A 27,789-nucleotide genomic window follows, 5' to 3' on the forward strand; every position below is an offset into this window, starting at 1 on the left:
AGCCTGACCTAGGGTTACTTTTCAAGTACCCTTCTTTCTTGTTCCCTCTTAATCTACGGATGTGAGTGCTTCCTTTCTTATTTTCTTTTAATTTTTTTAAGGTCAAGTTGTTGCGTCACCTTTAAAAAAAAAAAATAGGCGCAAAAACGCCCGGCGATTAATGACCAGTTTTTGAGCGCCTCAGTGTGAAAGGGGTCGGGGTAATGTAGGGATTTTCCTTTCTTGCGGTCAGGTTGTCTCTTGATTCCGGTGCAAGACAAGGGAAGGGGGACTTCTGCTTTAACTGGAAATCTTCTTTAACCGATTTCCTCCACTCGTGTTAGAATTCTTCTCGTATTTTTAATCTTAAAGGACATTTTGTGATGCGGCCCTTTGGGAGGGCTGGAAGGAAGTCTGTATGTGTGAATTCCCTTTGAGTCTCTTCTCACTGCTTGTAAGTTTTCGGGAGTTTGTCGGGGAATTAATTGGATGGTCAGTGCTCCGTGAGATGGCTTTGATCATAATCTGGGAAATAAGTTGCTGGTGATTTCTATTGTTTCACAGCTTTGGGAATTAACTAATTTTTCCTTCTTAAAGTAGGCCTGTCATCCAGGCAGAGGCATAGCAGCCGATGGGCAGTGCTTCAAAGAGGGCAGCTGTACAACTTGTTGGCACCTGGATATCACTGCTTGCTATTAAAGTCCTACTGATTGGATTGGAGCTCCACACCGACATGTTGAGATTTTATTCCAAACTTGTAGAAAACTCCATACCAACGCGTTTCTGCAGCCACACTCCAACCTTCCCCTTCCTTGTCGGGGCTTAAGAGAACGACTGTTGGGGGACTCGGCTGTTGACAAAATCGGGATCTTTGAATATCTGAATATTAAAAAATTTCCAATATTTAATATACAGATTTGTATCAACAGCTACAGATATTCTCTTAAGCCCTAATGAAAGGGGTGGTGTGAGGTCCCCAAAACGCGATGGGATATTGAGTTTGGTATAAAAACCACCTTTTTTGATCTCAACATTTGGGTGCGGAGCTCCAATCTTTTAATCCAACCATGAGAGTTATTTCTTTCTCCATGAAGGTCCCTCGGTCAGAGGCGGCTCTTTAATTAGGCGGTCGCCATAAGGCCTCGCACTCACATGGGCCTCGCGGCCTGCCTAATTTACCCAATGCATTACCCCAGTTTTGAGGGACAGGGGACCTTAACGCTGCTGTGCTCAGGCAGCGTTGGGAGCCCTGACTCAGGAACGGGGCTAACAACCAATGAATATCGGTGACACCACCCCTTGTGACATCAATGATCCAGCATATCCTCAGTCAATGACATCACAAGGGGGCAGGTTCACCAGGTGACAACTCCAGGTGGCCCCCCGCCCCTTAGTTATTAAAGAGCAGGATCTGGGGGCCGCCTTGTTAAAGTGGGCTTCCAGATTCCGATAAGCCCCCGGCACGCAGGACCCCCCCCCCCCCCTAACCACTGGCCAGGGCTGTGGGGAAGAGGCTCTTGCCCTTGAATTATTTTTCCCATCATGGGCGTAAGTGGGGCCCCATGTCAAGTTTTGCCTAAGGCCTCACAAAGCCTAGAGCTGCCTCTGCCCTCTGTGTATGGAAGCGGCCCACTCATCACCCAGATGCCCCATAGAGATAATTTTTTCAGAGTTTTTCCTGACCTTTCCTATTCTAGGTACAGAGTACCATCTACATGGGGTCTCTAGTGCCATCTAATCCACAATCTCACTTATGGAGGTCCTAACCTGCCTTAGGATGACGGGCCCCTGAGTACATGATTACAATTCCAGTTCTAAAAGAGATTTTATACAAAATCGTATATTGATCCAATTTGTTATATACAGTTAGAAGCCCCAAGAAACGATGGCTTAACTCCTTTAGATCAGGGGTCTCCAAACTGTGGCCCGAGGGCCAGTTGTGGCCCTTTTCTAGCCTACATCCGGCCCTTGGGGCAGTATTGCTCCCAACGATATGAGGCACGATATTCCTCCCAATGACACCAACAATGGGACACTATTCCACTAATGGCAATGATAGAGCACTATTCCTCCTCCTACTGCCCAACAGCACTGGGGCCATGTTTATTCTCACTGATTCTCGGCCCTGTGGAATTTTCTACCCCCACTGGTCAGAATCCGGCCCCCCTTAAGCTTGAAAGACCGTAAACTGGCCCTTTGCTTGAAAAGTATGGAGACCCCCTGCTTTAGATAATGACATTCAGATAATCTACATGAAGTAATTACTAGTCATTTACTCAGACGTTCTGACTCCGCGATAAGCTGTCTTGGGTTGGTGGCATGGAATATCGTAACAGCGTTAACCTCTGACCGTTATACAATACGTTATACAATATTTATGTCCAGTTTTGTTGCGTTTTTGATACTCTATGCCCCGTACACACGATCGGATTTTCCGTCGGAAAAACCTTTTGGATGGTTTTTCCAACGGGAATTCCGCTCAAGCTTGGCTTGCATACACACGGTCACACAAGTTCTCTGAACTTTCGACCGTCAAGAACGCGGTGACGTACAGCGCTACGACAAGCCAAGAAAATTAAGTTTTAATGCTTCCGAGCATGCATCAAATGGTTTCTGAGCATGCGTCGGAATTTTGCGCATCGGAATTTCTACAGACAATCAGAATTTTTGATGGGAAAATTTGAGAACCGGCTCTCAATCTTTTGTTGTCGGACAGGAAAAGTACGATGGAGCATACACGCGGTCGTCGTTTCCGACCAAAAGCTCACATTGGACTTTTCTTGTCGCAAAATCTGAACGTGTGTACGGGGCATTAGTTTGGATGAATGATTAAAGGTATCTTTGGACTGTTTTACATTTTCTGGCATGGCGTCCATTATTTCTATACTAGGCCTTCAATCGGTCAGATCTGAGGCCTGTATGAAGAGAATTCCCTTGAAGATGTATATTGGGGATTAAACTATGAATTAAAAAATTTGAAAGATTTGTTTATACATCTAGAGTAGCAGTAGCCCCACATTAGATGGTGTCATAGGTGTGCGCAGCCTATTGCGTTAGGGTGTGCACCCCAAAGCTCAAACATATTTTTATGTGTATATACAGTATACTGATGGTGCCAGCAGAGTGGTGGACGGTGTCAGTAGGGCAGAGATTGGTGTCGGTAGGGCAGAGATTGGTGTCGGTAGGGCAGAGATTGGTGTCGGTAGGGCAGAGATTGGTGTCGGTAGGGCAGAGATTGGTGTCGGTAGGGCAGAGATTGGTGTCGGTAGGGCAGAGATTGGTGTCGGTAGGGCAGAGATTGGTGTCGGTAGGGCAGAGATTGGTGTCGGTAGGGCAGAGATTGGTGTCAGTAGGGCAGAGATTGGTGTCAGTAGGGCAGAGATTGGTGTCAGTAGGGCAGAGATTGGTGTCAGTAGGGCAGAGATTGGTGTCAGTAGTTTTTTATTTTTATTATATATTTATTTTATTTTAGAAGCCCCATTAGGGAGATTTGATGAAATATCAGGGGTCTATTTCTGTGCGTTACTGCACACTTAACGCAGTATATTTCTGTGCATTACTGCATGTTTAACTTTGTATATTTTGGTGTGCTATGTGCCGTTTTTTATTCTGTATTTTTCTGTGCATTAGTGCACGTTTAACGCAGTATATTTCGGTGCAATCTGCACCACACAGAGTGATTAGGCACACCTGGCACACCCTGTGCACACGCCTATGGATGGTTTATTTGGTCATGTCAGTGTGTGTATGGCAGATGCCCATCAGATCAGAGCAGTTTTATATCTCCGTTCTCCATCCGTTGCGTCTTTCCTGCTCTGATTTAATGTTTAACCAGCACTGATCTAACCAGTTTTCAGGATTGCCCGTTGCCCAGGAAAGCATGGAACTAATCCTCTTGTTGTCTCATTGACAGATTGTAGAATGTTGCCTTCGGTGATCCTGGACTTCCCCACCTGACCGTTCCTGGAAGGCACACCAGAGGCGCCTGGGACCGAATCATGCTGTGCCCGTGCCGTAACAAGTCCCGCCTCTTGATTGTCACCATTTTGCTGCTGTCCATCGTGACCTGGCTTTACCTGTCGGTCAGTGACACGGAATGTGAGTGTATTTCCTCTGTAATTCACATTTGTGATATTAGTGCCCGAAATTCATCTGTAGCCAGAACTTTTTTTTTTTTTTTTTTGGAAGGAATTGTTGAAGTGATACCAAATATACAATATTTAATTGTCATTATCTCTTCTCTTTATGTATAAAGCTGTTCACTTGAATGGGTCGCATTCAGTACTTCCTGCCGAATGTGACCACCCCTTGCCGCAAGTGTGAATGAGGCCCTAAAGAGGAAACATATTAAAGATCGGAACCCTCCCCCCCTCCGGTGTCACATTTGACACCTTTCAGGGGGGAGGGGGGTGCAGATACCTGTCTAAAGACAGGTATTTGCACCCACTTCTGGCCACACAGTTTCGGGTAAACTGCGGGCAGAACGTCACTTCCCGTCCTCCCCCCGTTGTGCTCTGGGAACACTCGGCTCCCAGAGCACAGCGGGAGCCAATCAGCGGCGCAGCGCAACTCGCGCATGCGCCGTAGGGAACCGGGTAGTGAAGCCGGAGCACTTCACTTCCTGGTTCCCCCACTGAGGATGGCGGGGGGAGCAGCAGAGTGACGAGCGATCGCTCGTCCACTGCTGCGGACGGCGCTGGACTCCAGGACAGGTAAGTGTCCTAATATTAAAAGTCAGCAGCTGCAGTATTTGTAGCTGCTGGCTTTTAATATTTTATTTTAGTGGCACATCCGCTTCAAGATGCATTCTATGTATTAGGGTGAAAAACCTTCTGTGCTGCAGCTCCCCCCAGACCCCCATCCCCCCCATTTTTCTTACGTGAACCCGATACAGTGATGTGCACGAGTGCAGTGGCTCCAGCTGCTTTCTCTCTCCTCATTGGACAGATTGATAGCAGCATGAGCCATCGGCTCTCGCTGATGCAAATCGAATCCAGTGACATGAGAGCGGTACATTGTTTGTGTCAATGGACGCAGTACAGGTTTCGAAAGCGAGTCCCCCAGGGAAAGCGGCTTTCTATGGGGGCACCCGATGAAGAGGAGGGGCCTAGAGCACTGGCGGTGCACCCCAGGAGTAGAGGATCGGAGTTGTACAGACCCAGGTTGGTATAATAGGTGTAAGCTACAGCTGCAGCACGTTTTTTCCCATAGACCTACATCACAAAAAACGGTACGTGGCTATGCATGCGTAAACACCGCCACTCACATTTGCATGCGTACAGACCTATTATTCAAAACGTAACATTTTCTGTTTTTGAAAAATATGCTTGTGCGTGAAATGCAAGATTGAGAAAACGATTTCCCTTTCGGGAGGGCCCAGCCCCACACTTTCTGATTTCTCGCCTAGGCAAGAATGATGATGTTCTAAGACAAATTTTTAAAGTTTAGCCTAAAACTAAAATCTCTGTTAGCCAGATTCAGAGAGGTTTACACTGGCGTATCAGTAGATACACCGTCGTAACTCTGAATCTGCGCCGTCGTAAATGTAAGTGTATTCTCAAATTGAGATACACTTAAATCTAGCTAAGATACGACGGCGGGCGCAGTCGTATCTTAGCTGTCTATTTAGGCCGGCCGCTAGGGGCTTGTACGCTGATTTACGCCTAGAATGCGTAAATCAGCGAGATACGCCTATTCACGAACGTACGCTTGCCCGTCGCAGTAAAGATATGCCGTTTACGTAAGGCGTTTTCAGGCGTAAAGTTAGTCCAACAAAAAGCTGGCCCAGCCAATGTTAAGTATGGACGTCGGTCCCGCGTCGATTTTTTTTAATTTTTACGTAGTTTGCGTAAGCCGTCCGTGAATGGGGCTGGGCGTAATTTACGTTCACGTCGAAACCATAAAAACCTCAGTTAAATATATTAAAAAAATTGTGAAATAAAACCATTATAGTTTAAATTGCTATAGGCAAAACTTTTTTTTTTTTTTTTTTTTGATAGCATAAGGGAGTGTCATTGGGAGATTTCCCTTCCTGTCCCATAGCCAAAACAGGAAATGAGAGGAAATCCCTGCAAATTTAAGTGGTTGTTAACACACTGTATGATAATCATGCCACCCCCTCTGATATGCAACGCTATCTACCTGTGCTGTATAAAAAAGAAGGTTATACCGTATATCGCAGTGTCTCCTGGCGCTCACGTGACTCCTCTGTTCTCGAGATACGAGGAGTCTCGTGAGCGCCGGTAGACAATCGGATATACGGTATAATCGGCATCTTTTTTTATACAGCACATGCTCAGGGGCACAAAGTGTTAAACAAAGGAGTGGGTGGCATGCTTATATTATAGATTAGATTGCACCAGGAGGGGAGAATCGTTGAGTCGATGGAGCTGACAGGCAGAGAGGGGAGAGGGGAGAGGACAGAGGAGAGCCGGAGAGTGACGGAGGAAAGTAAACTGACCACTGTGTCGGGGCTCAGCATCCATGCTATACCGTGGTCAGTTTACAGAGGTGAGGGCATAGCCAGGCAGGATCAGCCAGGTATTTTAGGTGATACAGGGGGCCAAATGACACAGCACAAGCACTGTGCTGTATAACATGTTTTGAGGGAACAGTACCCCCCCCCCCCTTATTTTTTTGGCTAACAAACACTTTAAGGGAACCCCTTGGGGCCCCCCAGGTCACCAGAACTAGTGTCCCTATTGGAAGATTTCCCCTCTCTTACTTTTCATATGTGTAAGTGAAGTGTGCACTCTATAGAATACTATAGAACAGGGGTGTCAAACTGGCGGCCCTCCAGCTGTTGCAAAACTACAAGTCCCATGAGGCATTGCAAGGCTAACAGTTACAAGCATGACTCCCACAGGCAGAGGCATGATGGGACTTGTAGTTTCGGAACAGCTGGAGGGCCGCCAGTTTGACACCCCTGCTATAGAATATAGATATAAGGTCAGATTTTCCATTGTGCAGCCATGTGTGTCTGAGCTTTGTATTGCCCCTTTCAGATGGTCCGTCCCCAGGGGTTGCCGCACCACATCTTCCCCCCAGAGCCGCCTCCCATCAGGATTTGGAAGCCCGCCTTCAGGAGGCCGAGGAGGAGAACCGAAGGCTGCGCCTGCAGTTGGTGGAGCTGAGAGGTGAAGATCAGGGAACAGACGGAGACAACAGCAGTCAGTGTTCTCAGAGGAGTCTGACGGAGAAATGCGAGGTGAGTGATCCTACGTCTGGCGTTCATTGCCGCCGCCGCTTATCTTCTTCTGCTAACCATTCAGTGATGTCCTGTGCTTTCCCACTACAAGCCCCCACAGCGCTAGAGAAGAATTTACTCATCATTCATTTAGGAGTGGACCAAACGGCCAATAGTGAAGAAAAACTATTAGCAATCAATAATCTAGGTTAAGATGACCGGTCATGATTCAAAATACCTGTTCTGGAAACCTTAGGTGGAAGCTGTCTTCTAGGATTCTAGTAGATATTTGTTGACTGGCTGAGAAGTATCCCCAACACTCACAGTAGGTGAAAATGTGAGATGTCCTTTAGAGGAAACTACTGCTTGGGACAGGGGGTGTAAAAAAACAAAAACAACTCAGGAGTGTGTTACGTGCCGAGTGCAGGGTTCAGGGGTGTGTTACGTGCCGAGTGCAGGGTTCAGGGGTGTGTTGAGTGCCGAGTGCAGGGTTCAGGGGTGTGTTACGTGCCGAGTGCAGGGTTCAGGGGTGTGTTAAGTGCCGAGTGCAGGGTTCAGGGGTGTGTTGAGTGCCGAGTGCAGGGTTCAGGGGTGTGTTGCGTGCCGAGTGCAGGGTTCAGGGGTGTGTTGCGTGCCGAGTGCAGGGTTCAGCAGTGTGTTGCATGCCCAGGTTCAGGAGTGTGTTGCGTGCAGGGTTCAGGGGGGTGTTGCGTGCCGAGTGCAGGGTTCAGGGGCGTGTTGCATGCAGGGTTCAGGAGTGTGTTTTGTGCCGAGTGCAGGGTTTAGTGGTACGCTATGCAGTGCACAACTCCAAACCCCCTCCCCCTAGAAGAGCTTCCTTACATCTCTGTTCTCTTCTATCTGGCCTGACTCCAGTACCTCCCTGTATAGGTTTCTGTGTTTACAAGTGACAGCGAGAAGCAGGAGTGGAGAGTGAGAGCTGGATGTGGCGGAATGCAGACCCCCCCCCCCCCCCCCCCTGCATCATTCTGGGTACACATGACAAGGCCTTGTGTTTGAAATATGTGGCTTCGGGTGTCATATGGGCCACTATTGCCAAATTCTGAAAATGCTTGTTTGCCTGGCTGTTAAGCTTTCCATTGGCTGCCATATTTCTCAGTTGCCATCCATAAACAAGTATACTGATCAGGGGTCCTCATTTCACTCTTTAATAGCCAGGCAACTAACATTTTCAGAAGACAAGTTCAGTGGCGCTGGTGGGCTCCTCTGGGTACTTGTGTGCATGAAGAATGTAGGTTTTGCCATCCATACTGAACGCCCGCGTCTCTTTGCCTCTCTTTCAGCTTATTCACGTCGCTATTGTTTGTGCCGGCCACAACAGTAGTAGGGATGTGGTGACTTTGGTGAAGTCCATATTGTTCCACAGGTAGGTAGTCCTCTGCCTCATACCTTCCATCAGAAGTGCAGCTAATGCCCAACATTTTATCCTATTGGATGGAGCAGGGAAGGGTTAGCGCTTCCGTGCCTTTATTGGGCAACAATAATAAAGGTCTTAAAGGAATATTAAAGGGGAGTTCCAGTGTTTTTATGTTTATTAAAAGTCAGCAGCTACAAAAAGTGTCGCTCCTCTGCTTTTTAGTTTATTACATATTATTCACAACGGTTTTAAATATAATTCCTTTATTTATCCCAAACATATCATCTAAATTATACCCAGGGACAGAAAAAGCAAACGCAACAGCCACCTATTGTGTGACCTTCCCAGAAGGTCAGTCCTCCTGAATTCTGATAAATGATATGTTGCTGGTGAATTCTCACCTGATAAATGAATGGCCACTAGAGGGAGTGTGTCCAGATCTGTATATAAAATCCAGTAATCAAAATATGGATCAGCAAGAGGGTAAAAAAAATGGAAAATTTCACCAAAAGCTCAGCAGCTGTGTGTTGTGTACAGATCTGTATATAGAAGGCAGTGTGTTGTGTACAGATCTGTATATAGAAGGTTGTGTACAGATCTGTATATAGAAGGTTGTGTACAGATCTGTATATAGAAGGCAGTGTGTTGTGTACAGATCTGTATATAGAGGGTTGTGTACAGATCTGTATATAGAAGGTTGTGTACAGATCTGTATATAGAAGGTTGTGTGTTGTGTACAGATCTGTGTATAGAAGGTTGTGTACAGATCTGTATATAGAAGGTTGTGTACAGATCTGTGTATAGAAGGTTGTGTACAGATCTGTATATAGAAGGTTGTGTACAGATCTGTGTATAGAAGGTTGTGTACAGATCTGTGTATAGAAGGTTGTGTACAGATCTGTATATAGAGGGCTGTGTGTTGTGTACAGATCTGTATATAGAAGGTTGTGTGTTGTGTACAGATCTGTATATAGAAGGTTGTGTGTTGTGTACAGATCTGTATATAGAAGGTTGTGTGTTGTGTACAGATCTGTATATAGAAGGCTGTGTGTTGTGTACAGATCTGTATATAGAAGGTTGTGTGTTGTGTACAGATCTGTATATAGAAGGTTGTGTGTTGTGTACAGATCTGTATATAGAAGGCTGTGTGTTGTGTACAGATCTGTATATATAAGGCTGTGTGTTGTGTACAGATCTGTGTATAGAAGGTTGTGTACAGATCTGTATATAGAAGGTTGTGTACAGATCTGTATATAGAAGGTTGTGTACAGATCTGTATATAGAAGGTTGTGTACAGATCTGTATATAGAAGGTTGTGTACAGATCTGTATATAGAGGGCTGTGTGTTGTGTACAGATCTGTATATAGAAGGTTGTGTACAGATCTGTATATAGAAGGTTGTGTACAGATCTGTATATAGAAGGTTGTGTGTTGTGTACAGATCTGAGGAGTGTGTGTGAGGCATGCTGGGAGATTTCTGCAGCGCCAGTACAAGGCACGCAGTGAGCATGCTCAGTACTCCTACCTGGACCGTCTGGTCTCCTAGGACTTGTTGGCTCTTTCTGGAAGAGTCGGATGATGAAATTAAAGTTGACAATAATGAGAGAAGAACGCCGCAGGGAAGTATTTAATGAACTTCTCAGCTGCGGCCGTTGTGAGCGATGAGACAGGCTGACATTTTATCCTCCTCACATTTCTGTGCCGGCCGAGGGGTTCAGTGATGGAGGAAGGAGGAAAATATTGTGTAGATCTCAGATTTCTGATCCCGGGGTTTTGTTTTCATGTCTCCCCTTCACAGGAGGAACCCGCTTCACTTCCACCTGATCACAGACTCCGTGGCTCTGCGCATTTTGGGGAATCTGTTCCAGACCTGGATGGTTCCGTCCCTTTATATCAGCTTCTATAATGCCAGCGACCTCAAGGTACCACATCCAGACATCACTGCATAGATATGTGACCGCTTTATCCATGGCAGCCAATCAGATTCCAGATATTATTATAGTGCAGAATGGACAGCAGGCACCTCATTGGCTGTTTATGGGCAACACCTTTTTTTCTTTTCTTTTAATAAATGAAAGGTCAGTGTGTGTGTGTGTGTGTGTGTGGGGGGGGGGGTTACTAGGTGGTGGTTTGTGAGTTACTTCCTGTAGTTTGTGTCTGAAATTCCCTAAAACCGAGGGTGTCACTTCTGGATGCAGCCCATTGCTTGCTTTTATCCCTTGGGGCACTAATGTATTCACTGACACCAATGATGGGGCACAATTCCCACCAATGATGGGGCACCATTCCCCCCTCCAATGACACCAACGATGGGCGCCATTCCCCCCTCCAATGACACCAACGATGGGCGCCATTCCCCCCTCCAATGACACCAACGATGGGCGCCATTCCCCCCTCCAATGACACCAACGATGGGCGCCATTCCCCCCTCCAATGACACCAACGATGGGCGCCATTCCCCCCTCCAATGACACCAACGATGGGCGCCATTCCCCCCTCCAATGACACCAACGATGGGCGCCATTCCCCCCTCCAATGACACCAACGATGGGCGCCATTCCCCCCTCCAATGACACCAACGATGGGCACCATTCCCCCCTCCAATGACACCAAACGATGGGCACAATTTCCCCCATCCCAGTGAGGGATTTAATCCATGAAGCTCTAATGTGTATGTATGAATATGAGTTAGCGACCTTTCAATTGTAAGCTCTTTCAGCCTAGGTTCACATTGGAGCGATTTTAAGTGATCAAATCGCATGACAAGTCGCAGCCTATTGGAGGCAATGGCCCTGTTCCAATCGGTGCGACAATGATTTTTCAGCACCACGCGGATTTTGCAAAAGTAGTTCCTGCACTACTTTTGCCGATTTCAGGTGCGATTTCAATAGACATCTGTGGATGAAGCCGCACAGAGGTCTATCAAGTAGCACCTGAAATCGCGCTGACCTTGCTACTATGAAATCGCGCCACTTCAAGTGAAGTAGCGTGATTTCAAAGTAGCATCAATGTGAACCGGGACTCATCAAGGGCAGGGACTGATGTGACTGTACAATATATATGTACGCTGTGTAAACTGATGGTGCTATAAAAGTACCTGTAATAATAATAATAATAATAATAATAATAATAATAATAATAATAATAAATAAAAATAATAAAAAGAGAATCGCTCCTAAAAGCTTATATATATGAAGTTTATATTTTGAATTTGCTAGGAGAAATCTGGTAATACTTAATCTTTGTGTCTCTTCCCAGCCGGAGGTCTCCTGGATCCCCAATAAACATTACTCTGGAATATACGGCTTAATGAAACTAACCTTGACCAAAGCACTGCCGTCCGACCTGTCGAAGGTCATTGTCCTGGACACGGACATCACGTTTGCCACGGACATCGCTGAGCTGTGGGCCATCTTTAGAAGGTTCACAGGTAAGTCCTGGAGGCCCTTTGCTTGTCCTGTACAGGACGTAGGTTTTCATGTCGTCTCTCACCATGACCAAGCTCTCCTGCTGTTGTGTACCTTCTGTAAAGGAGCACAGCAATAGTCCTGATGGAGGTTTATCTGTTTCCCACTCTGATGTGCTTTTATTGCCATCTGTGTCCTCTCTCTGCTCCCTTCCTTTTCTGGAGACCACACAGGAATCCTTTCTAATGGGGCCACTGATGGGTTCCAAGATTCCCCCCCACACCACCCAGTGCTGGAAATGTTGTAGTTCCACTTACATCTTTGTCTTTGTGTTTTGGTGACAGGGGACCAGGTTCTGGGTTTAGTGGAGAATCAGAGTGACTGGTATCTGGGAAATCTCTGGAAGAACCACAAACCTTGGCCAGCGCTGGGCCGCGGCTTCAATACAGGTAAGTTCCATTTTATTTATGCCCAGTGTCTGCCAGTGCAGCTTCACCAATACGTATGTTCTCACCATTATATTGTTTAAAGGGGAATTCCTTCATGAGAGAATTTGTAGGTTGCCTTCTAACCTCACCCTTTAAAAAAAGGTTCATTGCCTGGCTGTCATTTTAGTGGCTTCAGTGCTTTAAATCGGGGGTTCACCCGAAAAACAAATTTTTAACATTAGATTGAGGCTAATTGTGGGAAGCACAATCGGGTGTTTTTTTTTTAAATCAATGCAGTACTTACCATTTTAGAGATAGATGTTCTCCACGGCTTCCGGGTATGGTCTGCGGGACTGGGCGTTCCCATTTGATTGACAGACTTCCGACCGTCGCATACAGTGCGTCACGAGTTGCCGAAAGTAACCGAACGTCGGTGCGCAGGCGCCGTATAGAGCCGCACCGACGTTCAGCTTCTGAGAGAGAGAGACTCTCTCATTGGTCGGTTTGCTGGACTTGTCAGCCTCTACACCCCAGAGTTTCTTGGTTTGTAGTGCAAAACAGCAGATCTAATGAGGTTAAAGCACCACACCACATATTGATGGCCCAGATACAATTTTATTCCAGTATAGGATCAACATAAAATATTTAAAAAGGGAAGCCAAATGTTTTGGGGTTCAAGAAATGATCCCCTCATCAGGCCTTCAAATACAAAACCACGCATGTCAAATGGCTTGCAGGATAGAGGTTGGTATTTTTACCGTTGTAACATCAGGCACTGATCTCATCAGCATGTGGTTTACCCAACCCCCCCACCACTTACCATATAGAGGCAGCTTACGTCCATCTCTTCCGCAGGGGTCATCCTGTTGCTCCTGGACAAGTTGCGTCTGATTGGCTGGGAGGAGACGTGGCGTGTGACGGCAGAGAGGGAGTTGATGAATATGCTGAGCACCTCCCTCGCTGACCAGGTAAGAAGAATAAGGTGATGGCTGCATTGTCTGCACTCACTCCCATTATCCTCTATATGATTGGCGGATCCATTTCTCCCATCCAGGATATATTCAACGCAGTTATAAAGAGCTCCCCCAGCCTGGTCTATCAACTTCCCTGCTACTGGAATGTGCAGCTGTCTGACCACACGCGCTCTGAGCAGTGTTACAGTGAGCTGGCCGACCTCAAGGTGAGAGCCCCATGGGTTGTGCCCCCTTCACCCTTCCTTGTTCCTCTCCATTCTGCATAGCATCTTCTTCTCTCCTGCTACTAATTGTTTATATCATTATTACTATAACATTCTTTATGTCATTTTGTATTCTGGCATGTAAATAAAAATCTCTTGCTGCCGTACTCGCCATTTCCCCAACACTATCCTCGGCAGATTTTCTGCACCGTGATCTATTCTAGAGCCAGTCTTCTTCCAGAGTGTCATTCAACCCATATCCTGTGAGCCCAGGCTGTCATGGACACCCCCTGGGGGCAGGTTATCACTGGCATTGGGTTACAGGGTTCTTGGAGGGAACGGCATTAACAGACATGAGTGCCACTCTGTCCAGGGGTAAGGACTGCCCAGTTCTTCCAACTGAAAAATGGAAAGACCAGTAACGTTACATTCATCTAACCACTCATCTATCAACAGTTTATTTACAATAACTCACTATTATTACATGGACTTTTCACTTGACCATACTGTTAATTGGTGTTGATACAGATTATAAGTATTATATCACTTTTTATTTTAGCGCCACAAAATTGTTTTTGTATACTGTACCACTTTCTTGTTTCACTAGATTGCTTGTGGCTGCTTATCATTTGGATAGCGCAGATTTATTTTTGTTTCAGTAACGTTACATGACAACTGGTTTTGGAGAACTATAGAGTAATTCATCTTGCCCCGCCCACCCTGGTGTAATGCCCAGGAGAGCGGGCGGATCAGCAATCATGTGATTTAGCTGTGATTGGCTGTCACAGCAGTCACATGATTGGAAGCCGGTCCTGCCGGCTACAGATGTCTTCTCGGGACAGAGCAGTTTTTGGCAGCTTAGTCTTTGTGCTCGGATCATGCAGGGAGTGTGCTTCCAGCATATAAACATGGCCTGCCCAGCGATGCATATATGTGGGCATCAATGCCTAGCTTTTTGCCATCACACATGTAGCGTAAAAGGGTTAAAGGAAAAAGACAATAGATTTTTTTTTTTTTTTTTCCTGAAATGGACAATTTGGTAGATACTGGAGAGGTCAACCACATGATTACTTTCTTGGGGTCTCTTATTGATGAGATCTCTGTGCTGAGTTCCCTGGCCTGCTGTGCCCATTATAAGGGCCTCCCACTCACCCTGCTGGATGTTATATCTATTTTATACTCTACAGTAGGGGTCTCAAATAGGCGGCCCTCCAGCTGTTGTGAAACTACAAGTCCCATGAGGCATTGCAAGGCTGACACTTACAAGCATGACTCTCACAGGCAGAGGCATGATGGGACTTGGTGACCAGGGACAGAGCAAGTCGGGGGATTTTTGCTGTTTGGTATCAAAGCTATAAGAAAACGTGGACTGATTGAGCCCAATGGACATCACCCACCACTTTTGTTTAGACTGCTCCTTTAAATTGATTTGCAGCAGAGCCCCCATAAAGCTGGCACACCCAGCTATGTATTATGGCAATAGTTCATGAATTTATTAGACACAAGTCTTTTCTGTTTCTTGTTGGGAAGAGTGTGAGTGGAAAGTATTTTAATTCTGATTGTTGTTCTTTGTTTCCCCCATGCAGGTGATTCACTGGAATTCCCCCCACAAGCTCCGTGTCAAGAACAAACACGTTGAGCTGTTTCGCACTCTCTATCTCACCTTCTTGGAATATGATGGGAGCCTTCTGCGGCGGGAGCTGATTGGCTGCCCCGTGGACAAGGAGCAGAGCAATGAGGTGGACCCATGTTCTAATTTATACTGACAAGCTCACATTTTATATTCTGTTCTGTATTGTATAGTCGGATGTACATACACTTGCTCAGACACGTACCAGAGGCGCTTAGAATGAAAATCAGTTTGTATATATGTATGTGTATATATGTATGTGTATATGTGTATATATATATATATATATATATATATATATATATATATATATATATATATATATATATATATATATATATATATATATATATATATATATATATATATATATACATACATACATACATACATACATACATACATACATACATACATACATACATACATACATACATACATACATACATACATACACACATATACACACACACACACACTATACCATGATCTTTCAGTGCTCACCGGCTTATAATAGTGTGGGATTCAGACAGAATGACTTCTTATTACATTTATGTTATTGCCTTTATAATTGGTGTGTAGTTATTATCCTGTATGTAAGGAATTGAACCAGCCTGACCTTCGTCTCCTCAAACACTACTTTTTATTGATTCTAAGTACCATAAATGGGCAGCCAAAGCTTGTTAGTTAGATTTAAATCTCAGTCTATATTCTTTCCCTTACTAAATGATTTGTCAACTCATGCAAACGATTGCAGAGATTTAATAGCAGTAAGCTCCTGCAAGGCCTGGTTATGGTGAGGTCTCATTGGCGGTTGCTCAGGCAGGGTGATGGCGAGGTCTCATTGGCAGTAGCTCAGGCAGGGTAATGGCGGTCTTATTGGCGGTTGCTCAGGCAGGGTGATGGCGAGGTCTCATTGGTGGTAGCTCAGGCAGGGTGATGGCGAGGTCTCATTGGCGGTAGCTTAGGCAGGGTAATGGCGGTCTCATTGGCGGTAGCTCAGGCAGGGTGATGGCGACGTCTCATTGGCGGTAGCTCAGGCAGGGTGATGGCGAGGTCTCAATGGTGGTAGCTCAGGCAGGGTGATGGCGAGGTCTCATTGGCGGTAGCTCAGGCAGGTTGATGGCGAGGTCTCATTGGCGGTAGCTCAGGCAGGGGGATGGCGAGGTCTCATTAGCGGTAGCTCAGGCAGGGTGATGGCGAGGTCTCATTGGCGGTAGCTCAGGCAGGGTGATGGCGAGGTCTCATTGGCGGTAGCTCAGGCAGGGTGATGGCGAGGTCTCATTGGTGGTAGCTCAGGCAGGGTGATGGCGAGGTCTCATTGGCGGTAGCTCAGGCAGGGTGATGGCGAGGTCTCATTGGCGGTAGCTCAGGCAGGGTGATGGCGAGGTCTCATTGGCGGTAGCTCAGGCAGGGTGATGGCGAGGTCTCATTGGTGGTAGCTCAGGCAGGGTGATGGCGAGGTCTTATTGGCGGTAGCTCAGGCAGGGTGATGGCGAGGTCTTATTGGCGGTAGCTCAGGCAGGGTGATGGCGAGGTCTTATTGGCGGTAGCTCAGGCAGGGTGATGGCGAGGTCTTATTGGCGGTAGCTCAGGCAGGGTGATGGCGAGGTCTTATTGGCGGTAGCTCAGGCAGGGTGATGGCGAGGTCTTATTGGCGGTAGCTCAGGCAGGGTGATGGCGAGGTCTCATTGGCGGTAGCTCAGGCAGGGTGATGGCGAGGTCTTATTGGCGGTAGCTCAGGCAGGGTGATGGCGAGGTCTTATTGGCGGTAGCTCAGGCAGGGTGATGGCGAGGTCTTATTGGCGGTAGCTCAGGCAGGGTGATGGCGAGGTCTCATTGGCCGTAGCTCAGGCCAGGTGATGGCCAGGTCTCATTGGAGTTAAGCCTCATAGCTGTTTAAGGTAGCCAACCAAACGCTCTTGGGAATCCATGCACTTGTGTTCTCAGGTGATCTTGAAGCTTGTTAATGCAACAGCTGACCAACACACTTGCCTCTGAGAGGTTACTGTATATTTTGCCAGCACACCTGATTACCCCTTTAGATCCATGCCAAGTTTACAGCCCTCATTTATTTTTTTATATTGCACATTTGAATTGAGTCTTGGGATCATGTGACTTGCATGACAGCACTAGTGTCTGGCCGTTTGCTGCTTAGGTACCCACTTGTCCTGTCACATTGTGGGGGTAGAGAGTCCTCAGCCTTGCTTGGACATTACAAAAGGCTCAGGGCTTCTTCTGTCCCAGTGGCTGAACTGAGCAGCATGGTTGAAGAAGATGGCTATGTGCAGTGGGGAGGGTAAGTAAAGCAGTTGCTTTTCCCTGCATTGATAGATTCACTAGGTCTTCCCTACAGAATCACTTTTAATATGTTATGTGACCGGTACACTTCATCATAAGTATATTGCCTGGTTACACTATTTACAATTGTTATTTCTGGACTTTGTGCACAGGCTGCTCTGGAACAGCTGGACGAGGAGGACGTCTGTTATGACTTCCGCAGAGAACGTTTGGCATCCCACCGTGTCCACCTCTCCTTCCTCCCTCATCAGACTCCCCCAGAGGATCCTAACGATGTCACCCTGGTGGCTCAGCTCTCCATGGATAGGTTGGTTTGGCTCCATTGATATGCACTTTGAGGGAAAACCGCTTCACACTGTGCTTTTGTTACAGTACAGCTGACCCGCGGTGTTCGTGCGGATTAGCTGCCATAAACTTCTATGAAGTCTTGTGGTTTGATCTACTAGGTTTTAGAGAGTGCATCAAAGATGTAGCATGCAGGATTTTTGGTGTGATCTCTGGAACTGCAACAAAAGCGCAGGATCTCATAGAAGTCTATGGGAAAGCACAGCTAACTGCACTGTGTTTTAGCTGCTCTTTGCCCAAATCGCAGCAGGGCAGTGTAAAGCCGCCCATAAGATATGGCCTTTAAATGTTAAACGACAAGTTTACCTTTCATAACCTAACACCCTGAATATGGGTGAAAGGTGTTACGAACAGCCGGGCCCCCGATCCCTACTGTGTCTGCTAGCGGGGATCTTGTCCAACCCCCCCCCCCCCCCCCCCTCGACTATCTGACGCAGGTTAAAAAAAAACATGGCCTGTGAATGGAAAACTATAAGGTCCAGCAGCCTTAGCGGCTGTCGGCTTGTAGCTTTCAATGAACGACCACGGGGCTGTAATAGTTCATTGAGTCTTTCTGTCAGAATAGGCAAGTACAGCAATCTTTGATTTACAGCTAGATTAGGCTTAGAATGTGGCAGAGAGCAGGTTTAGGGTTCTCACTGGATTTCCACTTCAGAAAGTAGATCTTTAGCCCACAACAGTTGAAGATTTGTCCTCCCAATAGATGCCATTAATTCAAGTATTGGTTTTGGATGAAACAACCCTTTTGAGATCCAGTCATTTTATTTTTTTTCCCCATAGGCTTCAGATGCTGGAACTGATCTGCCGCCACTGGGAGGGCCCCATGAGCCTGGCCTTGTACCTATCTGACGCAGAGGCTCAACAGTTTCTGCGCTACGCACAAGCTTCTGAGGTGCTGCAGTCTCGGACCAACATTGGCTACCACGTGGTGTACAAGGAGGGCCAGCTGTATCCGGTGAACCTCCTGAGAAACGTGGCGCTGAAGAACGCACAGACCCCCTACGTCTTCCTGTCTGACATAGACTTTCTGCCCATGTATGGACTGTATGACAGCCTGAGGTTCGTATTATATTCATAGTATATGTGTAGAAATTTATTTGTCTGGAAGACTCTCCAGAAAATGTTGTTTCTTTTAATCTCGTTGTGAAACCCTGCAAAATGACATGGATCACCAAACAAGTCACCTAAATAACTAGTTCAGGAGTAAGCTGGGCACAGGTGATATCAGGTTGTTGGAGAATAAAGGAAGTTATGAGCCCGGTAGATTTCTGACAGGATGTTTTCAGATTATTTTTTTTAACTACTTGATAAAACATACCATTATAGTTAGAACAGGAAAAGGGATCAAAAGGAGAAGTCCATTGTTGGGGGTATACATACACTTATGCCGCGTACACGTGATAATTTTTCGGCATGTAAAAACCGTCATTTTTCAGCATGTAGGAAAAAACAAAGTTTTTTCCAACTTCATCATTAAAACGTCGTTGCCCACACACGGTCGTTTAAAAAAAAATGCTTTAGCAAAGCGCGGTGACGTACAACACATACAACGGCACAATAAAGGGGAAGTTCCATTCGGATGACGTCACCCTTTAGCTGATTCCGTGTTAGTAAATACGATTCGCGCTTTTCTGTCTGTCACAGCGTAATGAATGTGCTTACTCCATTATAAACGGTAGTTGTACCAGAACGAGCGCTCCCGTCTCATGACTTGCTTCTGAGCATGCGCAGGTTTTTAACGTCGTTTTAGCCCACACACGATCATGTTTTACAACCCGAAAAATGACATTGTTTAAAACGTCGTTAAAAAATGCAGCATGTTCGAATTATTAATTTTTTTGTCGTTTTTCAGAACCCGAAAAATTATGTGAAGCCCACACACGATCATTTTTAAATGACATTTTTTTAAAACATTGTTTTTTACATGCCGAAAAATTATCGTGTGTACGCGGCATTAAGCCTCGTACACATGGCCAGTTTTCCCGGCAGGAAAACTGCCAGGAGAGCATTTGGCCGGGAATCCCAGCCGTGTGTATGCTCCCTAGCAGTTTTCCCGTCGGGAAAACAGCCAAGAATCCAGACGGGAAAATAGAGAACCCGGCTCTCTATTTTCTCGTTGGGTTTCCTGACAGAGAGAACCGGTCGTCTGTATGCTTACCTGTCCAAAGGTAAACCCGCGCATGCTCGATGAGTCTTCGATGCATGCGTGGTAGCATACAAGGCATAGTGTAGGATGTAGCAAGATGTCGGCGATGGCATTGAATGTGACGAGCGCCGGCCTCGTCGTAGTCGATGACGTCACTGCGTTCTTGCCATTCAAAAGAACGGTGGTTCTTTTGAATGGCCGTCTGTATGCATGGCTTGGCAAGAAAAGCTTGCCAGGAATCCTGGCCGTATGTACAGGACCTCAAAGCCAAAAAGTGGCAGCTAACACGTAACTTTTAACCACTTCCCTACCGGCCCATAGTAAAATGACGTCCACAAAGAACTTCTGCCGTTCAGAGTGGACGTCATATGACGTCCTGGGCTTTCCGGGTGGATATCTGAATGATGCCTGCAGTTAGAGGCATCATTCAGATATCCTTCTAAACTGCCGGCGATTCTGCACAACGTAAGAACGATCATAGCGGCGGTTCCGCCGCTAGATCGTTCTTACAGGCGGTGGGAGGGGACATCCCCCCCCCTCCCGCCGCCATCCGGTGCTTCTCCGGGCTCTCCCGTGCCATCGGGGGCCCGGAGAACGAATCGTCCGGCGCTCGCAGGAAGCATAGAGATGACTGGTGACCAGATGGTCACCAGTCATCTCTATGACCGTCGGAGGACCCGGGCGCGATGTGATGACGTCACGCCCGGGTCCCCGTAAGTAAACAAAGCCGCGATTGCGGCTGCTAAGCAACCACAAGCATGAGATCGGTGAATTTTTTTTCACCGATTTCATGCTTTCCAGCCTGGAGGAAAGATGTGGGGTCTTATTGACCCCGCATCTCTCCATAAAGAGTACCTGTCACACACATTCCTATTACAAGGGATGTTTACATTCCTTGTAATAGGAATAAAAGTGATAAAAAAAAAAAAAAAAGTGTAAAAAAATAAATAAATATATATAAAAAAAAAAAGAAATTAAAAATTTATTTTTTTAACGCCCCTGTCCCCGGTAGCTTGCGCGCAGAAGCGAACGCACATGCAAGTCCCGCCGACATATGTAAACGCTGTTAAAACCACATATGTGAGGTATCGCCGCGTGCGTTAGAGTGCCAGCAACAATTCTAGCACTAGATCTCCTCTGTAAATCTAAACTGGTAACCTGTAAAAAATTTCAAATCGTTGCCTATGGAGATTTTTAAGTACCGAAGTTTGGCGCCATTCCATGAGTGTGCGCAATTTTAAAGCGTGACATGTTAGGTATCTATTTACTCGGTGTAACATCATATTTCATATTTTACAAAAAAATTGGGCTAACTTTACTGTTTTTAAATTTTTTTAATTCATGAAACAATTTTTTCCCCAAAAAAAGGCGTTTGAAAAATTATTGCGCAAATACCGTGCAAGATAAAAGGTTTCAATGACCGTCGTTTTATTCCCTAGGGTGTCTGCTAAAAAAACATATATAATGTTTGGGGGTTCTGCGTAATTTTCTAGCAAAAAAATTATGATTTGTACATGTAGGAGAGAAGTGCCAGAATAGGCCCGGTATGGATGGGTGTATAACTGCCCGGTATGGAAGAGGTTAAAGGCTGCATGGAAATTTTTTAGAATAGTACATTTTTATTTATGTCTTTGTTTCTCTTTATTTTTTTTAAGGAAGTTTAGCATTATTTTCTGTGTCTCTTTAAAGTGAATCTGGCACATAAACTCTTAGTAGTGAGCTTTGGAGCATTGACCGCTCAGTTCACATTCATTTTGCTAACTGGGAAATTGATGTAGAATAAATATTTTGGTGCTCTTATCGGCTTGCTCTGTGTGTGTGTGTGTGTGTGTGTGTGTGTGTGTGTTTATATATATATATATATATATATATATATATATATATATATATATATACACAAAATTATTTAACCAAAAATAGTAGAATTAGTAGAAATGACATAATATGCAAGTTAAGTTTCGGGCTAAAGTGAGAACGCCCTTCTTCAAACCAAATGTATAAATATATATGCATTTGTTTTGAAGAAGGGTGTTCTCGCTTTAGCCCTTGCATTTTATGTAATTTCTACTATTTTTTTTATTATTTTTGTGCAGCAATCCAATGACAGAATAGCAAACTGCAGAAATATTTTCAAAATTCGATGTGATCAGGGTCTTCCTTCGGGGTCTTGTAGGTGGGTAGATGCCGTGGGCTTTCAGATACGTTCAGCTTGTGTTTGAGATCTGCTTGGAAGTAAGGATCTCGCACACCCAGATATCGCTCAATATCTACATTTATTCAAAGTAAAATGTGACATTTAAAGGGTTGTGTCCCCTTTATTACTTCATATTGTACTGAATACATCACATGTTGGATTGATTTACTGATGTGCAAACAGCCTTGCTTGCATCTGAAGAACAGCGTCACCCCCACCTGTCTTTGCCGCCACAGCACCAAAAATCTAATGGGGCAATGCCAGCAAGGAGTGCAGCTGAGAATTCATTGAGCTTTGTTGAGATCACTTTCAGATGTTTCTAGGTACAGTCTGAGTCCTTTTGACCTACTAAACTGCTTTTGCATGCCTATTGGCTTTTATGGGGACAAATGCCGATGTATACAGGCCCTTCTAAGGTTTCTTATCAGATTTTTCAATGAATGTAATTTTGTCAAGCCTTTGTCCCATGTAACCGCTTTTCTCCCCTCCAGGAAGTCCATAGTACAGGAGGACATGGCTAACACCCAGAAGGCCCTCATTGTCCCAGCCTTCGAAACGCTGCATTACCGTCTGTCCTTTCCCAAATCCAAAGCAGATCTTCTCTCCTTGCTGGATATGGGAATGCTCTACACCTTCCGGTAAGACTGAGCACAATGTGTAGCACACGCTTTGGTGAAGTCGCACCATTATTTTCCCTGCATGGGCTAGTTATAAACCAAAGTCACCCAGTGCTTTTGTTGCTAGTAATAAAGAAATAGCAATTAAGAAAAAGTCTGTGCCGTAAATTCAGGGAGTTATGGCTCAGTCACTGGGCCAGATTCAGATAGGAGATACGCCGTCGTATCTCCAAGGCCGGTCGTATCAATGCGACTGATTCATAGAATCAGGTTACGCATAGATATCCCTAAGATCCGACAGGTGTAATTGACTTACACCGTCGGATCTTAGGCTGCAATTCCAGGCCGGCCGCTAGGTGGCGCTTCCGTGTGTCTTTTACGCGTCAAATATGCTAATGAGCATTTACGCCGTTTCAGAAACGTACGACCGCCTGGCGCTTTATTTTTTACGTCGTTTGCGTTCAGCTTTTTCCGGCGGAAAGTTAGCAGGGGTAAGTGCGGCGTGTCCTATGTTAAGTATAGCAGTCGTTCCCGCGCCGAGTTTTGAATTTTTTACGTCGTTTGCGTAAGTCGTTCGCGAATACGGCCGGACGTAATTTACGTAAACGTCGAAACCTTGCAACGTCATTTGGAGCAATGCACGCTGGGAAAATTTCCGGAAGGGGGAAGCAATGCGCTGTTCGATCGGTGCGGGGATGCGCCTGATTTGAATAGTCCCCCCCCTAGCCGCGGAATTTGAATTCCGCCGGGGGATTTACGATACGCCGCCGCAAGTTTTGTGGTAAGTGCTGAATTAAGCACTCGCCTCAAAAACTTGCGGCGGCGGATCGTAAATCAGATAGGTTACGCGGATCTAAAGACTTTTTCGCTTTGACTAGAAATTGGAACGTCGCCTGCGATCCAGATCTTCTCATCCAACTTCTAGTACCTGACTTCACAAATGTTGCTTTGGCTGAATGGGCGCCCATTTCCAAAGATGGGTTCTAAAATCTAGTGATAACTAGAAAGAGTGGGAGAGTGGAGAAGATTGGAGGCTGTTACAGCCACAAAGAAAAGCCAATGCCATATTACTAGCCATGGTTTTGGAATGGGATGTCCAAAAAGCTCATATAACTGTGATGGTCGTGTGTCTACAAACATTTGGTCATATGGTGGTGTACTTTAAGAGAAGCTTTAGAACAACTTAGAATTTATACATGTTAAAGTGGTTGTAAACCCTCCGGGAGAACTTGCACCTACAGGTAAGCCTAGATTAAGTCTTACCTGTAGGTGCTTGCAATATCTCTGAGACCTACACAGTCTTGGAGATATTTTCAATTTCCTCGAGCGACACCTTCAACGGCGCATGCGTCGTCTTGAAAGGGCACAGGGAAAGTGCTTTTTCAAGCCGGGGTCATGCCGGCAGTCACATAGCCGGCATTTGTGGCCCCCGGAAGAAGAGAGGTGAATGGACACTCGCTGCCATGGAGGAAGACTGTGACATCGTAGGCTTCTCCTGCAGGTAAGTGTCACATAATGGGCTACTATGCGATGCATAGTAGCCCATTATGCTTTACTTTTGCAGGGAGACAAAGAAGTAAACACCATCAGGGTTTACTTCCTCTTTTAAGTAGATGCTGCAATGTTTCTTCTTTCCGCATAAAATGTTTGGATGACGACAAATGGAAGTGCTGCTACCAGGCTCTGTATTTTGGTATTTGGGGAATTCCACACAATTCCTTGCCAGCAGCTCTATTGGGTAAGGTCCTGTCATCGGATGTATTGTAACCCCAAAACTGTCTCTCTCTCTCTCTCTCTCTTCAGATACCATGTGTGGAAAAAAGGACACGCTCCAACCAACTATGCCAATTGGAGAACAGCGACTACGTCATACCGGGTTGACTGGGCCCCGGACTTTGAACCATACGTGGTTGTCCGCCGAGACTGTCCGGAATATGACCAGCGCTTCCTGGGCTTTGGCTGGAACAAAGTGTCCCACATCATGGAGCTGGATGCTAAGGTACAATGTTTTGTCTATCACCTGATCTCCTCCTATATTCTCCTCGCGGGGTAATACGTTTTATATCTTGTGCCATTTATCTAGGGGTATGAATTGGTGGTGCTGCCCAACGCTTTCATCATCCACATGCCTCACGCTCCCAGCTTCGATATCTCCAAATTTCGCTCCAGCGAGAACTATCGCGAGTGCGTCAAAACACTAAAGGAAGAATTCCACCAGGACTTGTCCAGGAGATACGGATCAGCAGCTCTGAAATACATTGCAGCTGAAAGGAATCGGTGATGGGAGCAAAACAGATTTGTTCTGGCTAACTGCAATAGAGAGGTAGGACTCTTGAGAGACGGACCTCGCCACGCTCACACTGAATGCTGTAGCTGAGAGGATCGAGCCGCACCGTGCCTGTTGGCTCCACTGCCTTATCCGGAGAGGGAAACCTGCATTGTTCTTATGGATCCGCGTGCCTCAGTCAAGAACGGCTGCAACGGTTGAGCGCTTCAACACTACATAGTTTTCTCTTCTTGCCTTCGGAGGCATCTGCAGACAATCAGCCGAATCCCACCATCTCAGGCCTGATGCCAATATGTAGTCACAGACACTGAAGTCTTCGGAAAGACCACTTATCCTGATTTGATGTAAGAATGTTATATATTTTATTTATTTATGATTCATATCAAGTCGGACATTGTGCTGAGGACAGGACGGGATTCCTGCTTGATACTTGATTACATTTTTTTAAGAAATTGATTAAAAATATGTACCGTTTCTTATTTGGTTTCCAATTTGCATTTTATGTTGCAGAGATACCTGAAACCTTGTGTAACTGGCAGCTCTGAAAGTTTTTGGGTGGTCACTCATCATAGGTTAGAGCGGAGATATGCAATTAGCGGACCTCCAGCTGTTGCAGAACTACGATTTACATGAGACATAGCAAGACTCTGACAGCCAAAAGCATGACACCCAGAGTCAGAGGCATGATGGGACTTGTAGTTTTGCAACAGCTGGAGGTCCGCTAATTGCATATCCCTGGGTTGGGTTGGACTGAATCGCACAGCACCGGCTTACTTTAGGAGGCTTGGTTCTTTTCAGAGCTGGGATCTCAATCTTTAATTGGAAGGGGATGCTGAATCTTAAACAAGTAATACGCTGAGAGGAAGCAGAGTGCAGTATTTTGGGATATCCTGACTTCAAAGGAGTTTGTTGCCAACTGAGAGAAAAATGTGTTTTATTTGGCAGGTATTAGGGCCCTTTCACACGTACGGACCGTATGTCCGCATTTTCATCCGTCCGTTTGCGGATGAAAACGGGACATACATGGGTCCCTATGTGATTACAGGTGTCAGCGGATGAACATCCGCTGACACCCGTAATTTGTCCGCCTCTGCAAAGATTCGCATTTGCAGAGGGAAGAAATCCTATTTTTCTTCCGTCTGCCGGATCGGATTGGATGAACACGGACATGCGGTCCGTGTTCGTCCGATCCCCCATAGAGGAGAGCGGAGGAAACACAGGGCGGTCCCTGCACAGTGTGCCGGGACCGCCCTGTCGGCTGCCAGCTCAGCGGGGATTTTACGGAGGATCCCCGCTGAGCTTTGCGGACACACAGAGGGGATCCGCTCCGTGTGAAAGGGCCCTAAGAGAGAGGAGCTACAGACCGAGAGGGAAGGGGTATTGGTTTACCATGTATGTAACCCAAACAATGCCAAATTGTCATTCAGAATTTATATAGGGCAGACAATACAGGAATATGCCATTTACATTTTGCACGGTCCCATGAGCAAACTACGAGGCTACTATTGCTAGTTTCCTGGCTGATCACCTAATTCTCTGGTTTTAAATAAGTCACTGACCTGGACCAATGATGTCATAGCGAGGTCAGATCTTAATTGGCACATTTTTATCCCCGGTCAGTGACTAGGATGTTATTGAGACCCCAGAATTGAGCAGCTACCATTTTCAGAGCTTCAGCAAAAGCAACCTTCACATCTCCTTTGAGAGACGATACATCTTAATAAAGACTATATATAGCTCTTTGAACCCCAATCCTAAGATTATGCAGGATTTTTTCCTTTACTTCGGAGTACATGATGTATGGCAGTCGTTACCTTTTTACACATCTCTCTAATTGGAAAGCAGGATTTTTTTCCCCACCAGTTGAAGAGAAACAGCAATTAAGTGTTGTGTGGTGGCGCTCACCTCCCCCCACAGCATTATCTCTGAAAGAATTTGCCTTTCTTAAAGCCAAATCTCCTGTGTTTAGTCTCCTTTTACAGGCTTAGGTTTCTCTTTTATCCCGTGACCCAGGAGGGCGTGCGGCTTCATGTTTATTCCACCCAGAATCTACTACAGGACTGGAGCTTGGAGGAACGGCTACGTATATAGGAAAGGACAGCTTGATGGAGTCATTGGGGAATGTGGTCCTTCTAATAGCACATATAGGGGATGTCTAAGGCCCGATGTGTAATGGGTATAACCTTATCCCTAAAGTGATTATTTAGAAAAAATATATATTTTACAAACGTGTTATACTTCCTCTTTGCAGCTGGTTTTGCCCAGGGCAGTCTGGCTCTTCCCCATGGGTCACACCTATGCATTTTAAGGTTCTTCTTCTTGCAGATTTGCCCCTACAGTCCATTTAACAAGGTTTCCTATGGAACACGTTCTGTAGTGCAAAAAGCACTAAAAATGCCATAGGTGTGAATCAGTCCAAGTCTGAGCCCTATCCCAGCTAGATGTAGCCTAGGCCAGTGTTTCCCAACTCCAGTCCTCAAGGCACACCAACAGGTCATGTTTTCAGGTTTTCCATTATTTTGCACAGGTGATTTGATCAGTTTCACTGCCTTAGTAATTACCACAGCCGTTTCATCTAAGGGAAATACTGAAAACATGACCCGTTGGTGTGCCTTGAGGACTGGAGTTGGGAAACACTGGCCTAGGCTGAATATCTGCATGCCTTCCCAGCCACCTAAAGTGCACATCCAGTACCCTGGCAGAATTTGAGTGCC

At 45.9% G+C, this 27,789-nt stretch overlaps 1 protein-coding gene across 2 annotated transcripts in view; it reads left to right on the plus strand.

Annotated features, from left to right (window-relative positions):
* The window catches only part of LARGE2 (LARGE xylosyl- and glucuronyltransferase 2), an 82,866-nt gene extending 57,312 nt beyond the window's left edge, over window positions 1-25,554 (plus strand). For both annotated transcript variants that reach the window (XM_040328170.1, XM_040328169.1), the window contains exons 2-15: window positions 3,893-4,077; window positions 6,984-7,186; window positions 8,470-8,552; window positions 10,342-10,465; window positions 11,802-11,973; window positions 12,295-12,399; window positions 13,234-13,346; window positions 13,433-13,558; window positions 15,142-15,294; window positions 17,639-17,793; window positions 18,612-18,890; window positions 22,663-22,809; window positions 24,592-24,787; window positions 24,872-25,554. In XM_040328170.1, coding sequence (XP_040184104.1) covers window positions 3,978-4,077; window positions 6,984-7,186; window positions 8,470-8,552; window positions 10,342-10,465; window positions 11,802-11,973; window positions 12,295-12,399; window positions 13,234-13,346; window positions 13,433-13,558; window positions 15,142-15,294; window positions 17,639-17,793; window positions 18,612-18,890; window positions 22,663-22,809; window positions 24,592-24,787; window positions 24,872-25,069 — 2,154 coding nt within the window. In that variant the 5' untranslated portion in view covers window positions 3,893-3,977 and the 3' untranslated portion in view covers window positions 25,070-25,554. The remainder of the gene's footprint in view (window positions 1-3,892; window positions 4,078-6,983; window positions 7,187-8,469; window positions 8,553-10,341; window positions 10,466-11,801; window positions 11,974-12,294; window positions 12,400-13,233; window positions 13,347-13,432; window positions 13,559-15,141; window positions 15,295-17,638; window positions 17,794-18,611; window positions 18,891-22,662; window positions 22,810-24,591; window positions 24,788-24,871) is intronic.
* The last annotated feature ends 2,235 nt before the right edge of the window (window positions 25,555-27,789 follow it).

The sequence above is a fragment of the Rana temporaria genome, chromosome 11 (genome assembly GCF_905171775.1).
Source record: "Rana temporaria chromosome 11, aRanTem1.1, whole genome shotgun sequence".
Taxonomy (NCBI): domain Eukaryota; kingdom Metazoa; phylum Chordata; class Amphibia; order Anura; family Ranidae; genus Rana; species Rana temporaria.